Source organism: Scleropages formosus, chromosome 12 (genome assembly GCF_900964775.1).
Source record: "Scleropages formosus chromosome 12, fSclFor1.1, whole genome shotgun sequence".
Taxonomy (NCBI): Eukaryota; Metazoa; Chordata; class Actinopteri; order Osteoglossiformes; family Osteoglossidae; genus Scleropages; species Scleropages formosus.
The window spans coordinates 21,886,700-21,903,143 of record NC_041817.1 but is presented as its reverse complement, the minus strand read 5'-3'; the positions used below and the strand labels follow the sequence as shown (position 1 = coordinate 21,903,143).

General features: G+C 43.5%; 1 protein-coding gene across 1 annotated transcript; it reads left to right on the top strand.

The window, feature by feature from the left end:
* Positions 1-115: 115 nt before the first annotated feature.
* ccdc138 (coiled-coil domain containing 138) lies at positions 116-15,862 on the top strand. The gene is made up of 16 exons (XM_018743344.2): positions 116-196; positions 648-717; positions 902-1,043; positions 1,118-1,224; positions 1,971-2,149; positions 2,377-2,535; positions 4,111-4,230; positions 4,525-4,602; positions 5,244-5,357; positions 5,469-5,642; positions 6,351-6,467; positions 7,505-7,688; positions 10,584-10,760; positions 12,905-13,043; positions 13,496-13,684; positions 15,674-15,862. The coding sequence occupies exons 1-15, from the start codon at positions 116-118 to the stop codon at positions 13,656-13,658; spliced, it is 2,004 nt and encodes a 667-aa protein (XP_018598860.2). The 3' UTR covers positions 13,659-13,684; positions 15,674-15,862.
* The last annotated feature ends 582 nt before the right edge of the window (positions 15,863-16,444 follow it).

Sequence of the window (16,444 nt, the reverse complement as noted above, 5' to 3'; positions counted from 1 at the left end):
AACTACGTTTACTTCCGGGTATCTTGAGACGTGCGAAATTTAAATTTCCGGATGTTTATCAGCGGTGTAGTCAACGAAGGAATTAATTCTTGCCAGTCGTATTTAAAAAAAAAAAATGAGCAGCCAGTCGTCGGAATTCGATTTTGACGCCGCTATAGAAGAGCTTACGAAAAAGTACCTGGCCAGGAGAAATTTGGTAAACATGACAAGTCACTCTGAGTATTAAAATTCAGTGAAGTTCCACAGTTTGTTAGCAGTTTGCTACCACAACTTCTTCATCATCATGGCAACACAACAGGCTTGGCTAACACGCAGTCGAATGAACAGCATGACAGTCAGTTGTTTTATGTTGTTCCGCATATAATAATTTTTTAAAAGTTGGCCGACAGCTTTTAGTTTAGTTTTCTCGTTCGTTTTTTAACAGAAATACGGCTTGTAGACTTCTGTCTTCTCAGGCTTCTGACTCACTCACACTGACTGTCACTGTGACTGTCATGAAATGATGCGGTGCTGAACTAACTAATCCTGCTCAGCTTGGTTAACGTTTTGTCTCGCCTCGTCTTATATTTTAATTTTCTTGTTTTACTAGTAAGTAGGATCATCCTGAGGATGTGTCTGGCTAAGAAAACCAATTTCTTTTTTTCTAGGCATCATCTTGTGACAGCCCTCCTCCAACACATGATGGTCCTCCTGGTTCAGAAGACTTGCAGTGTTGCGGTCAGATAAGTGGAAATATATGCATTTAAATATATCAAAGAGGGTATTTAGGCCATGTTGCAACCCCAACCATGAGTTCAAATCATATATCATACTAGTGGAGGAACTGATCATGTACCTGTAGTCAAGCTGGATTAGGTGGTGCTTGTAGTTGTGAGAAACAGCGTCTGTATATTATATTCAGGTCCTGTACAGGTTTCTTGGAACCAGACGTCCCGTGATGCGGAGAAGTGCCCTCACCCTGTCTGCTCAGCCCACAGCGGGAGCGCCAGTTCCAGCGGGATCTTGCAAGAGATGTGCAATGTGGCAGCAGATCAGTGTGACGGGTGTGTTACAGTTCACCGTGTTTATCTGCATACGTTTGAGGGCCGGTTGCTGAATTTTTCCTCGATTCATCCAGGCTCAATGAGAAGAGTGACTCTGTGAGCAGCCTGGCAGACAGTGAAACTGGGCGAAGTGTGCAGGAGCCCATGGCCGATAGTCGGTCTTTCTTCTGCACTGAAACAGGTGTGTGTGTTTTTGTTCTGCCTGTGTCAGTAGCAGCCTTCAGTGTGGTTAGTGGAATGTCCTTGATTGATCAGAGGGTCACAAAATATTCCAAAGACGTGTGTTTAAGGTGAACTGGTGAGTCAAAATATCCCTTAATGTGTTTCTGTGGGAGGGGGGTGTGGTGGCGCAGTGGGTTTGGCCTGTGCCTGTTCTCTGGTGGGTCTGGGGTTCGAGTCCCGCTTGGGGTGTCTTGCGATGGACTGGTGTCCCATCCTGGGTGTGTCCCCTCCAGCCTTGCGCCCTGTGTTGCTGGGTTAGGCTCCAGCTCGCCGCGACCCCGCTTGAGACAAGCGGCTTCAGACTGTGTGTGTGTGTTTATGTGGGAGGGGGGTGCAGCGGTGCAGCGGGTCTGGGGTTCAAGTCCTGCTTGGGGTGCCTTGCAATGGACTGGCGTCCCCATCCTGGGTGTGTCCCCTCCTCCTCCAGCCTTGCGCCCTGTGTTGCCAGGTTAGGCTCCGGTTCACCACCACCCCGCTTGGGAGAAGCGGTTTCAGTCAGTGTGTGCGTGTGTGTGTGTTTCTGTGGGACTAACTATGTATATTTGAGTGTGATTTCCCTGTTATGGGCTGGCGTCTCATCCAGGGTGTACCTGCCTCATGCCCTATACTTCTAGGATAGCCTTTGGACCACCATTTATCCTGCAGTGGACAAGTGTTTAGTGAAAATGGGGGAAAAACTCAATTGTCTTTATTGTTGTTACTCAGATGTGACCCTGCCCTCCAGTCCAGCAAGGACTTTAGGTTGTCGCATCACTAGGGCAGTGGCGCACTCTGGTGGAAAAAGACGAAAAAAGAAAACCCAAATCTTCCCACACACCTGGTCCTCATCCCCAGTGATAGGACAGGTGTACCACGAGATGCTTGAGATTTATGATAAATTGCAGGTATGTGGTACATAAGTCATAAACGCAGTGTCATAGATGCCTCCGTTTCCTGAGAATTATACATGAGTTCAAAATACATTTGATCTTTTCTCTGGTTGCATATTTTAAATTCCGTGTCCATGCATACACACGTTTAGAGCAAAATGACTGGAAAATGGGAGTGGTTCTTGTCATAGAGGTACAGTTATCTCCTTTATATTACTGTTCCTGAAATTTTCCCTGTACAGAAGGAAAGGATGTACCAGCAGCACTGGGCAGCACAACTGCAGGAGCAGGAGCGTCAGCTGAACCAGAGAGAGTCACTCCTACTTCGGCGCCAAGACACACTGTGCAAGATTCGTGAGGTGGAGGATGAGGTGCGGCGCCGTGTGTGCGAGCTGCAGGAGGTGAGGACAGGAAGACCCAACTCCTCCTTGATAGTTGAGCTTGCCTTGAGCTTGTAGATTGTTTTTTGTGCCTGTGCCTTGTGCTGTTATAGTATCACTGAAGCCTGGTTTCCATGGTGATGCCATACTGAAGACCTTATTTGTTAGTGAACATTCTGAGCTCTTCTCAGGCAGTGGACATCATATCAAGAAAAATGAACTCAAACCACGTATATAAAATCTCAGAAAAGCAGACATGCTGCACTGCGGGGTGCTGCTGCATCACAGTGTGCAACAGGGACAAAACAACACTTTCTTCGACCAGTACAGCAGATTTCATGGTAGTTAGAGCTGTCGCCTTTGGGCTTGAAGGACCCAGGTTCAAATCCCATCCGCTGGTCTAGTACGTTTGACCAAGGTACAAACCCTAAAACTGTGCCATTAAAAAAGACCCAGTTACATAAATGAATAAATAATTGCAAACTAGGTAAAGAATTTCAGATAAATTAAAGAATTTGAATGTAATATAAATGCAGACATTATTACTATAACACATTCTTGTGCCTTTTCCGTTGAGCAGGATGGGATGACCCTTAGAACCAATAGCACAAAGCCTTCCATTTGCCACCAGAATTAATATTTTCTGTTAGTTGGCATGGATGATGCTGTGCGTGATGCAGTCTCAGCCATACCTGTCTAGGAACTGTGTGTGATGCCTCTTCACTTGCTCATGTTTGAGATTTTAATTACACTTTTGGATCTTCTCTACTCTTAGTCATTTGGCCTTGTTTTTAAATGACCTAATGATTGGATCAGAACCGGGTGAGGATACAGTGGCACTGTCTCACACAGTGGGTGTCACCACAGGGTCACTGATTGAGCTCAACAAGGTCCCACGTTGTTTCCGCCACCTTTGCTGCAATGTGTGGAACAAGTGTATGCTCTGCTGTAATCTCCATCTGTCATTACCTCACTCCTGTGCATTCCTTGATCTGTGCAACTTCTTGCCCAGGGCATTGTAAACCCCGCATCGGCTTGTCTAGCACTGTGTGAAAGAAGGCCAAGTGTACTGTAAAAAGAGCCTGAAAACCAACATCCCATTCTTCGGTTTCATGAATTACTTTTTTTGTAATGCAATATAACAGTACACTATAGGGGTTTTGGATCTCAGTTTAAGCACAGTTAATGTCAGAAATATTTGTGGAGGCTAACTGTGGAGTTACAGTATGGTAACAGTGAAAAGTGTGAGTAAACCTGGGCTGCCTGCACAGTACCTGTATGGGAGAAATTGGACAGACGAGTGAAATCAAAGAAACACACAAGTGTCCTACATATGTGGGAACTGCTACAGAAGAGCTGGGAAGACGTGGTGTCTCACTTCCTCCTCACGCTTGTTAACCATATACCTTGGAAACAACCGCTAGTTTCCAGCAGGTGTGCTCTAACTTTTGACAGGTACTATGCATTGTAGCTTATTACAATAATACAGGTGATTTTCTACATAATTTTTTTTGACCCTGCCACATCCCACATTTTCACCTGTTGGTATTAAAGTATGAAGGGCACATTTAGTGTAATTAAGTTTTCTGTTGACAGCAACATCAGCAGGAGGTTAGACAGTTGAAGGAGACACTCAAAGAGAAGGTCAAAGAAAACAAGAGGCTGAAATCAAGCTTTGATACCATCAAGGAGTCGAACGATACCATGAGAAAACAAGTGGGTGTTTTTCGATTTGCTTAACATTGACCGACTTTTGATTCTGATAAAATATGTTTCAAATTAAACGTGTTGCATTAAATATTTCCATGAACTTAAAGATACAAGTGTAATGGCAATAAGTAAAACCTTTTAAGTTTAGCATAAAGCATACTGACTTTAGCTGTTGAAAAGTAACCTAAGAAGGGTAAATGTCATTTTACAACACAAGGGGGCGTTTTCCTGGCTTCTTTCATCGATCTGGTGTCAACTATGCTACCTTTAGTTGTGTAACAAAGTGTTGTGTTTATGCAGCTCAGTGACCTTAATGAACAGAGCAAAAGGTTGGAGGTCCAGTGGAGGAAGGAACAAGCTCGTTTGGAAAACTTGCAGGTGAGGAAGACCAGCAATCTCCTGTTCCCCCCCAGTCAGAAAACACCATATATTCCCTGTCTCTGGGCACCATGTTTAATTCAGGAAGATAACCGCATATATCCCCTTTCTCTCAGCAACACATTTCATTCAGAATTTAATTAACTCATCACATTTGGAAAATGTTTTAAGTTCTGGCTGTAAATTTAGGTGCCTGGCAACAATATAATCTAACACTTGAATCAGCGAAAACCATTTCATAGTGTTTACATTTACATTTATTCATTTAGCAGACGCTTTTCTCCAAAGTGATGTAAAAGAGAATAAACAAAAGTACATTTCACCCAAAAGCCAGAGATATACAGATGTAGGTTCTCAGTCATTGTAAGTACTCATTTTCTTACGATGTTATATTACGACTTAAAATGTGCTACGTTCTGTGTTGCACCATGGTCTCTGAAGAAACGACATTTCGTTCCACTGTATACAAGCTGTATAGAGGAATGACAATAAAAACAACTTGAACTTGAAAATTAGAGGATACATAGTCAATATAGCAATAGTCAATAGCAGTAACTGACATGCCATATATTTTCTATTATTATATTTGGTTATTTTCCTGCAGATCTTGATATCTGTATTGACGTCATGCTTTGTTTCAGAGGAAATATGAGTATTCAGTGGCCCGAAAAGGTCGTGAAAACATTGCTCCGAAAGCCCAGGGTTCGAAATGGCCCAAAGAGGACAAGCCTTTGATGCCTGCCAGACCAGTCAAGGTTTCTCTGGTTTTCAAAATATGTATTAGCAGTGTGAGCACTCTGTGTTGACCAGTAGTCATGGTGAGATGTTTGGTGATGGTTATTTGGATCCGATGTCCCCTTGCTCAGGCTCAGGAACTCCCACTCCATGGTTTACCAGGCCCCAGCACTTGCAAACTCCTGGTGCAGATTCTGGACTGGGTGTCAGACAGCTACCTGACTCCAGCGGAGGACCCTGAGCCAAAAATTTCATCGGCCTGGGACTGTGAGCGGCCCACCTCCATCCAGGAGAGATGCTCAAAGGTTTGAGGCACCTATCCCATTTCTTTCCAACCCCTTCCACCCTTCCCCCCCGTGCACCACTGCCAGCACAGCACTCTGCCAAACGCAGAGTCCTGTCATGTTCCGACCTGCAGGAGTCAACGGCTGCCTTTGTTCGCCTTGCGACGCCAGAATAGCGGCTCCCAGAGCGCAGGCAGTCAATGAATATTAACGGCAATGCCTGGGGAGAACTTCAGTGCCTCTCCACTCTGTTTATCCATGTTGTGTTCTTTGTGGACCAGCCAAGAGCTACCTCTATCTAGCATGGCGAGAGGTTGGGAAAGGACAGATAAGTGCAGCCCCAGAGCCATGCTGTGTTCATCCCTAACTTCATAGTAGTAACTTTGCCCTGCTAGATTGAACTAAGAGATTGCGGCACTGGTGAATGTAACAGCATGAGTACAAATGATGAAGAATCTGTGTCCCACCCTAGAAGTCCTGTGCTGTAAGATTTTAACTTCTGATATTTTATCCCATGTATGGCCCTAACTTTTCAACTGCAAACAGGCACTGAAAAAAGATCTGTTGTTGTTGCTGCTGTTGCTGGTGTTACTGTTGTTTATGTTATCTTTGCTGCTGATTTTGTTTTTGGATCCAGTCGTGTTAGTTAAAAGTTTCAATAGCAGACATACCAGCAACCTTTATGATAAAGCAAGCCTCATAGTAACACCCCTGCTGTCTCTCATTCAGGTGCTGCCTCTTCTGACTGAGCAGCTGCAGGTGGTGCAGATGTTGGACCGCTCATTCCACGTGCCCCTGCTGAGGTTCGTCTACTGGTCCTTGAGGCAGTTGGACAGCAGCCCCCAGGTACACCTGGCTGCACAGCCCAGCATGCCTGACCATCTCTTTGTCCACACAGACCACCTGAAACACCCAAGCTAACCCTCAGATTCTTCTGCATCTTGATACACTTCAGCAGATGCCCTGTTTGACCATATGTCTAGCCTTCCCAGAGACTCCCCTTGTCCTCACTTTGTTCAAGGTGGACTCTGACTAGAAGAGATCTTGGAGTCCCATGCAAATGTGATCCAGCCACAGTCTAGCTGGTGCTCCTTCCTTTGGATCACACACAACTACCTCACCTTAGGACCAGTTTTCCATCTTAAATTGTCACCGGTATATCCCTTTGTCCGATGTTCTGCTTGCATGTGGACTTGCTAAAAGCACCGTGTGCACTAGCCTCGGCCACACACTCCACGAAAACCCTGCAGTGGCAACCTCAGCCAAAGGGCCCCACCCTCCAGCACTAACCAGATGTACCAGCAGGCTCCAAAATTTGCTGCTTGTTTCGGATTAAAACTCCATCCAAGCAAGTGAATACCAAATAAATATGAATCATACCCAGGAACATGTTGAGCTGTTTAAGGTCTTTCTTTCGCTTGATGCTGAAATCAGACTGATAGGTCTAATGGCCTCTGTGACCCCCCCCCCCCCCCCCCCCCCTTTGTTTTCAACTTCCATTACGTTCCTTTTTCCAACAACAAAACCACTGCGGCTGCATAGGTAAGGCTTTCAGCACCCTGCCAGTTTTTCAAGAGCTCCTCTCATGACGGTGTGTTTTTTGTGGCGTATGTCAGGAGAGCTTACACTTACGTTAAACTCAAATCACATGTATACGCTGATGGCCACATGTGTTTGGTTTAAACCGCAATGCGGCATCGGGTCAGTACACAAGCCTTTCCGTTGTTACATCAAAGTCTTGTGTCGTCTTTAGAAGTGTTGAAGGGAAGTGTGAGGTTCTTTTATACTTATTTAAAGTGTGAAATGAATATTGTTGATGGTCATGATGCAGCCATCCTCACTGTCTTCACCCGCAACTCTCTAACGGCGACCACTGTGTTTAGCGCGGCACCCTGACCTCGACCCTTCGGAGGCTGGGGGAGGAGGTTTGCCGCGGGACAGCACTGCGGGGACCTTCCTCTGATCCAGACGGCCCTCACAGGACCCGGCCACCCCCATTCTTCAAAAGCTCCAGCCTCCACACCAGGTTCCTCTCCACACTGATCCTCTTGCAGACCACCAGCCAAGGTATAGCAGGAGCTGCCAAGGAACCTTCACATCTGCAGATGCTCTTCTGTTTTTATCTTGACGGTTTGTCTTGTCACGCATCTCAAAGTTTATGTTTTAGGGTACATACTGTTCAGCTGAAGAGCATTCATTAAGGGCTCATTAAGCGCCATGTATGTTTCCATGACATTCGAAATAGCTTTGGAGGTAATTTGCCACACTAATTGTTCTCCCCATAGTCAGTGGAAGTTAAACCGCGCTTAGGATGAACTCCGAGATGTTTTGAGTTAATTTAAGAGATCATGGAACACTTTGTACTTTGTGTTTTGTCATCGCCCAAAAGTACAACCAGTCGCTCACGTTTTTCATCTTATTTAGTTAAACAAGAGACATGCAGCAGTCCATTCAGCCCACTTCCCGTCAACCACACATTTCCCATGTGAGGCACCACTGATACAAGGTGTGAGACCCGACTCAGCTTCTCGCTGGTGGGGAGGAAACTGAGCACCCTAGTGGGAGACGTTCTGAGGGATCGCCCAAGGGCAACGCCTTTGTTTTGTGGTTGGGTGACGGCGTCTGTGTGAGACCGGTCATGTTTTGGAGTAAACGCCGCTGGCGGTCCTTTAATCAGTGGTGGGAAGCGGCCTACTCAGCCAAGCGTAGCCACTGGGCTACACATGAGGGAGTTGCTCTTGAGTACTGTGTGTGTCAGACTCAGTGTTTTTGTGTCTGTCTGGCTGTGTGTGTTTATGTCTGTGTAGGGCCAGTGTAGAGTTTGCGTACGCTTGCTGGAAATTAGCTTTGTTCGTGATGCATTCACTTAACACATTTAATAAGGAAATAAGTCAACATGTCTTCCCAGCTCTTCTGCTTCTTTTGCTTTCATTCCTCTGTCCACTTTCTCCCATACAGGTCTTGCCCAGGTTGTCTAGGTATACTCACACTCTACTGGTATTGTACATGTCTCTGTTAAAGTAAACCTGTGTGTGCAGCCATGTGTATGTCATTCTCTCTCTGTGCATATATGTGTAGCATAATGTGGCATAATTTCACCTTAATTTGACTTAACCATAAACATCCTGTCTAGATATTGTGGGCAGTGATTCTTATTGGTCTAATCTGTTAAAGCTTGACTGAATGTAATTATGTTTCCTGCTAGACTTGATTGGACTCACAAAACTGGATGCATTAGGCTGAGAAATTTTTACTATGTGTGATTGGTACTAAACCTCAGTGTCTTTGACTGTAGTTTCTCATTCAGTCATACATCCCTCCATCTCGTATTAATAACTGCTTGCAGGATTGATGGGCAGCACGGTGGCACAGCAGGTACAACTGGTGCCTCACAATTCCTGGGCTGTGTTCAAACATGGGTTTGAATCCAGCTCAGTCTATGGAGAATTTACATGTTCTCCCCATGCTGCTGTGGGTTTCCTCTGGGTGCTTTGGTTTCCTCACACAGTGCATAAGACATCTATTTCAGGTGGTTTCATGACTCTAAACTGCCTGTAGTATGTGTGTGTGTTTCACTGATCTGCTGTATAGATTGATTAAACATTGTAGGAAGTACTGTAGTGCCTCTAGTATCTTAAGTTACTTTCGGTAAAAGGTGTCAACTAATTCCTACATAGTAATCATTGTATGTCACTCTGAGAAAAAAGCATCAGCTAAATGAATAAATGTTAATGTAAAATGCAATGGGCTAGAGCCTGTCATAGGGTAAGAAGCAGGGTACACTTTGGACGGGACATCACATAATACACACATACATTCACTCATGCATGCACGCTACAGGCAGCTTAGAGTCACCAATTGAACTGAAACTTGTCTTTGGACTGTGGGGGGAAACCGGAGTACCTGGAGGAAACCCACATGAAGAGAACACGGGGAGAACAAGCAAACCTCACACAGAGTGAGACAAATTCTAACCATGTCCAAACCCGCAGCTTAGCAGTTGTGAGCCACTTTTGCTACCCTGTGCTTCACTGTGAGATCATGGACTTTGGTTTGTATTGTCTGATTGCGGTGCTGTTGGTAAAGCCTGCAGCAGAGGGCAATGTTGTAAACAGGCTGCATCATGACCACTGTGAGAACCTGAGTTTGTTACTCTATTGTTAGCATATATAAGCTCAGCAGATGTTTGGTAACTGAAAGTTTGTAGTGTTTTTACTTGCACAATCTGTAACCCATTTATAGAGCTTGATTTGTACTGGTGCCTTGTGCTAATCCTTCTCTCACAGAAGTTCAGCAGCAGTGGCCTCCCTGGGTATTAAACCCATGATCTCCAGGTGCGGTTTCCAGTGCACCTTATTGAACTCACTCATTTTTCTGGCTCATTTCCCCCTCTGGATGTATAGAAAATTGTTGACGGATGGAGGAATTCAGGTTTTTGTCTTGAAAATGAGATATAATTGTTCCCGGTTTAATGGGAATCGGCCGAATCCAAAATCCCTTAACGTGATGTTGAAGAATGACAGCGCTAATAAAAAGGCGACATTGCCAGGGCATCAGAAACTCTGTTTCTTTTCTGAGGTGTCTGGTGGAGGGTGAGAAGGATTTGTCTTGAGAGAGCCACATCTCAGCTATTCCTGGCCACAAGGAACCTCCATTCCTCTGTTTGAAACACATTCTGCTTTATGTCTGGAGCAAGTGCCATACAGGCTGTCCAGAAGTCCTATGAACAGCCTCAACACCAAGGCTTCCCTGCCTGCTTTTCAGTTTCCACTCCATTTTATGGTCACAAGTTGTTTGTCTTTTACTTTTCGCTTTGGAGATGCATGTAAAGACACAATTACATGCCACTGCAGTTTCATCGTAGCTCCAAATTGAATACGTGTCCTGTTTGATATTTTCCAAAAAGGGAAGGTCCACAGATGTCCTTACTACTTCTTTTTCTATCCCCTTTCTGTGTTGTAGCGGACATCTTAGCCCAGGCCTTAGACTGCCTACACAGTGATGTGCAGTGCGAAGAAGGGCGGGTCCACTTCCTGCAGTACCAAGCACTACCGGTGGTCCTGGCCTACCTGCAGTCCAGTAACCGGGGACTGCTGTCCTTGGCTGTGGACATCCTGATGCAGATGAACGGAGAGTCATGTGAGTGATCCCACCAAGCATGACACCATCATTGCTGCCATTTGTTGTCCAAATGGATTGTGGTTTTCATTTTTAAGGGCAGAGGAGGATGCGTCAGAGTTGTGTGTGTGTGTGCGCGTGTGCGTGGGCGCGCATGTGGGGAGGGGGATGTAAGTTAAATGTTTTCTGAATTCCCTTTTTTCTTCTATGCCCATGGTGTCCACTGCATTTAAGACAACCAAAAAGGACTAGATTTAACTGACTGGTTGTGCAGTATGAGTTCTGAAAATGGTACCTGGCTGAGAGCTGGGCCAGCCATCACTTCCCTCGTTCACTTTGAGCAATGAGCCTTCGTCTTTATGTGTGTTTGTCAGGGAATTTGGTGTGATTTCCCACTGGAGGAAACTGTCCTGAAAGTGGCTCATTGTAATGCTTTGACCAAGTGTAAGTCTGCGAAAGACACATACTTCCACATTAATCCTTTAATAATTCAGCTCAAACATGCTCTAAAAGGCTGCTTCTCAAGCAAATTAAAGATATCAACAGCTCTAATCTCATATATTCCAAACGTTGCTCTGAGGGAATTATCTTAGGAAGAATTGCTCTCAGATGTTGGCTGAATACAGCACAATTCTAGTCAGGTCCAGATCAGCACATTTCTCTTTGAGTGTGCTAGTGCATTAACTTGATGGATAATCCAGTAAAAGCTCAGTCTTACTCATTTCCTGTTCTTACGGGCTTCCTTAACTATAGATGGTCCAAGAAAGTGTTTGCCGTAGTGCTTAGCACTGCTTTATGTCATCCCCGGTTTTCAGGTTGAATCAAATCGCTCAAAGGACAGAAATAAAGTGCAGCATGAATGTTGTTCCATGCAGTAATTAATTGGAAACACGATTGGTTTTCGTGGTTGTTACTGGCCTCCAGTGTGGGTGTGTGTCGGACGGGGTACCGTGGCGAGTTATTTCTGAGGCTGAGCAGAATCAGTTGCAGGGACAACTAGGGGAAATGCCGAGTGATTAATGGACGGGGCACCGTGCCGTACAGAGGCCACCAATTAAAACTCCTAAATCAGGAAGCAATTATTAGGTCTCTGGAGGAGAGGGGAAAGCAGTTCACACCTGAAAGTCACGTTGCTCCGTCCTGCCTCTTGTTGCCCGTCTCCAGTGATCGTTGTTTCCTCTCTTTTGACAGCTGTGGAGAGGCTTCTTTGTGATTGTTGATATGCACTTTACTTGCAGTAGACATGGGTGTATGCTACAGATTTACATCTTACATTTATTTAATTTGGCTGACTCCAAGGTCACATACTATGTTAAGTTTGTATGCTAAGCTACTTTCAGTGATTTACACATTTATATAGCTGGGTAGCTTTCCCGTTTCAGTTCAGCGTAAGTACCGCGATCAAAGGTACTACAGGTAAGATTCAAACTTGAGACCTTGGATTTCAAAACGACAGCTCTAACCACTACAGGGCCCAGAGCACTGGCTTAGTTGTTCTTCTGCACTGTGCGAACTGAAACACAGGCTGTTATGTTGGAGCAGAAACTGAATCTCTTGCCTGCTTCCCACTAGGTTTTGATCTCCTCCCTCCGAACAGTGATGTTCAGTGAGAAAGTGTAAAAAACGAGAATTCGAGCTGAAGCAGTGACAGCCTAAACCAAAGCTTCAGTTAAATTGTTTTTATTCATGTCAACTTATCAGATCAGATGCTCATCTTTTTTTTTCCTCATTTCAGTCAGCTACTCAGAAAAAATTTAAACCACCCCCAACCAAATTAGAGACAGGATCCAGTATTGCAGGAAAATTCAGTGAATAAGACTAAATGACATTTGCCGGACATACAAAATCACATTTACGAAAACCTATTTATTTGAACTATGAGCTATGAAACCTCTTATAAATACATAATTTTAGTTCTGAAACAATTTAAAAGATCAATAAAAAAGCACATTGTATAATGTTTATTTAGACTGTCTTGTTGCTGATGTGAGTCTGTTTGCTGTAATAATCTCCTCACTTGTGAATAGGCTTGTCCAACAACCTTTCTCTCTTTCGCCCTATTGGCAAAGGTGCTTTCCTTGCTTGAATGACAGTTAAAAAAGGACACCAGTGACTTTTCTTGACTTGTACAGCTGAAAAATGAGCTAATCATACTTTAATTCCAGGGCAGCTGAGTTCCTTCATGGAAGCCTGTAGCACAGAGGACTTCTTCCGTTGTGTCTCTCTGCTTCTGCGGAACCCCCGCCTAGAGGTCCCTGTGGTGGAGAAGGTGAGCATCCTGCTGCAGAAGCTCTCCAAGATCAGGTGAGTGATGCTAATTCTCCAAAGCTGAACTGAAATGCTGAAATGTAGACTCACGTTCTCACTGCAGACGGTTCTTTCACGTACACTTTTAGGCCCATTGAGGAGTCAGTGGAGTAGAGTGTGCCGGATAATAATTTGTCTTTTTTTGGCCCCAGACTGGAAGAGTGTAGTCCTATTAACTATGCTCTTTCAAAAAACCGACAATTTGGCAGCAAAAAAGCTTACAGTCGAGTCAGTGGATTAAAAACAAATGAACAACACACTTTATTCCTTGTAAATCTATTTGGGATGTTTGCTGTGCGCAGGGGATTGTGGGGTTGGACTCATTGATGTGGCACTCAACCGGATGGTTTAATCAGCACTTGGCTTTAGGATCCGCCGGCTGAAGGTTTAACGCTAAGCGATCGGTATTTATGGAGAGGAAATGGTCTTATGTCCTCTGGCTTTCTCAGGAAGAACAAGCGGCTGTTTGAGATTCACGGCATCCATCTGAGAGTCCAGGAGATGCACAGGACGGCTGACCCGGCACATGCCTTCCTCGCCATCAACCTCAGTTCTATCCTTTTCAACCTGGGCATGATGAAGAAGACCCCCGTGTCTCCTATACCCCCCTGACAGCCCATAAACCTACCAACTTCAAGGTATCCTGTTTGCACTTTCATATTAAAGGCACAGTTGTTGTGTGCCATGATCAATATTTATCTTTAATTTCCTGTTTTTCTAATGTGTTGTGTGTTTTTATGTTGTATCTGTGTCATTATGTTAATTATTTATACATATTATGCACCACTTTGTATTTTAGGAAAAATAACTGCTTTTATGATATACGGGACCCATAAGTGCCTTGAAATCATACATTTTATTCATGGCATTTTTAATTAGTTTCACACATACTAAGGAAGTAATCCTTCATTCTTTGGGGCAACTGTGGGTCATTGTTGTGAAATTAAAGAACTAAAGTGAATTCAGAGCCAGTAAATTACCCGGGGCCAAAAAGAATTGCCTACAGTACATATTAACACATCCTGTAATGGGTAAACTTTGGTGAGTTGCACTGTGTTGATGGTTTTAGCAGGCGGGTGAAATGAATTTTCCTGCATCAATATTTTATTCTTTCCTAGATTCTTTTGAATGTCGTCGGTTCATTCATCCTTTTTATGACTCCCTTATGTAGTAATGTCACCAAGTCCAGTATCAGAATGTGTTTGTAATTTTCTGCTCTGCTTTGTATCTGTCAAATAACGATCATGCGTTTATTTAGGTTTGACCCATTCATATGTTAGAAAAAATAAACATTGCGGTTTATTCCAAAACCATTATAATTATTCTCGTTTGTCTGCTTTCCAAAATATTGTTCTCAAAGGGCTCTGGGGGGCAGTTACGTCATGTTTGCTTCGGTTTAAACAGTTCAGTTTAAATGAAAAAGTAACACTTGCACAGCTAGCATCTGACGATCTAACACATGCTGCCATTATAGGGCCTGCATGTTACAATTTAATTTCTTGTTTTGTTCTTTAAAGAATGTCATTCCCAACACATACATTTTGCATGTTATTGAGTCACAAGTGCTGCAACGCAACCATTTGCAATGCAAAACATTTTCTGTTTGTTTTTCTCTTTAAACATTTATGTATTTACGCACTTGAAAGAACATAAGACACAAAAGAAGTGCAGCTGTTTGCGAACAACTGGATTCACGCTTGCTGAACTGTGCCGCTTTGCTTCAGCACATTTATTTCATGCGAAGGATGTCATGTCAAACTGCATTTCTCCCAAATGTGCCAGTACAGCTCCCTGCGGTCTCGCCAGATGGGATTTGTCAAGGACAGCGCCTTTCACACAATCCCAATTGTCCGTGCCGCTTTTTTGCCGAGAGGCGGACCGCCAGGGAGCTCGAGATTGCTTCTGCGTTTCGTCCCTTTCTGTATCGCACTCGCTCATTCAAGGTTGTTGAGGCCAATAATAGTTTAATAATAATTCACTTGTGAGCCCACACCGATCAGCAATTTTCTTCCTGTGATGAAAATGAACGACATTTTTCCACAGTTCTTTACAAGATTGATTGTTGAATAAGTAGCGGAGATTGTATCCTCTTTCATATGCTATGCCGCAGCGAAATTTATTTTTCCACCGCAGACTTGTCCCTATGTCGTCCTTTAAGGTCCTGGCACAAACCGACTATTCATAGTTGAGTGTTAGGACAAATAATGAAAAACAACTTTCCTGTTTAGTCTTTTTGAAATGTTTTTCAACGCCATTGATGTTTGTTGATTTATCTTCTTTTCTGGGGGAGAAATGGGCATCATGGGACATTAATAAAGCCTGTTTGTGATGTTTATGCTCATCCGTATTGACACAAAAGTGGGCATATCTGTGTAGTTCGTGGTAGCAGAAGAATAACATGAAGCTGCTTGTAGAAGTTTCGAGTATACAGCATGTCCTGTTTAAGAAAAGCAAGAAATTAAATTTTTTCAAACTTTTTATAACTGACTTAAATTATGTTCTTACCTGAAATCTACTGCTTTTCACAATTTTTTTCCCGCAGGCCCCATTGCTGTACGTAGCTCATGACAGTAGTGTGCTGTTGTTTTACAGACTGATGTGTACATGGCTTTTCTCTTGTCCTCCAGGAGGAATGATTCATACCATGGTTCCCTCTGTCCTCTTCTTCCACCTCCCCCATGCCCCTAGGAAGTAAGCACCCTCTGTCTAAACACTATGTTTTATAAGCCTCCTAAGTACCTCCCGTAACTCTACAGAACTGCCACTGCTTGATTTATTTATTTTCATTACTTTAATTGTTTTGAGTTGAAAATACATTGTAGTCCATTTTTTTTAATATGATGAAACTGCGGTTTTAGCAATTTATGTCCCGTTTTTTTCTGTACATGTGAACATCTGTGGAAATACTGTCATTTCTCGTTCAAAACTGTCATTAAAGCTTTATTTTGTTTTTGCTACATTGTTACTTTGGTTATGCTTGGTTACAAACTGAAAATGTCACTTTAGGTTATGCTGAATATAACAGACAAAATACTACAAAACTATATTTGCTCTTCAAATTGCGAACGGTGAAGTTGCGCATTTTTGACACATTTTTCAAGTATATCTCTTTATTTCTAACTGCATTTTCCTCAGTGAACTATTTTCTATCTTTTCTGTCTGTTGTTGAACACAACTTGTGTTTCTGAGTTTGGGATTTTAAACTTAACTCGTTTTGCCAGCATTTAGAGCTCGCATTTGGTACCTGATAAACATGTAATGAACATTGCACATGTTTATAGGATGAACAGTCAATAGTTGCCATTGAACAGGAATTTGTGGAGAGAAATTATTTTAATCTTCTGTATTTTTGCTGTTTTCACTTTCAATTTAAATGTACCTCGAAGGAAATTAAAGAA

Excerpts from the sequence above, each read along its gene's own strand:
- ccdc138 (XM_018743344.2), top strand. The coding sequence starts at position 116 with ATGAGCAGCCAGTCGTCGGAATTCGATTTTGACGCCGCTATAGAAGAG. Across the intron at positions 197-647 it reads ACCTGGCCAGGAGAAATTTG|GCATCATCTTGTGACAGCCC; the intron begins GTAAACATGACA and ends CTTTTTTTCTAG. Across the intron at positions 2,536-4,110 it reads GTGTGTGCGAGCTGCAGGAG|CAACATCAGCAGGAGGTTAG; the intron begins GTGAGGACAGGA and ends TTCTGTTGACAG.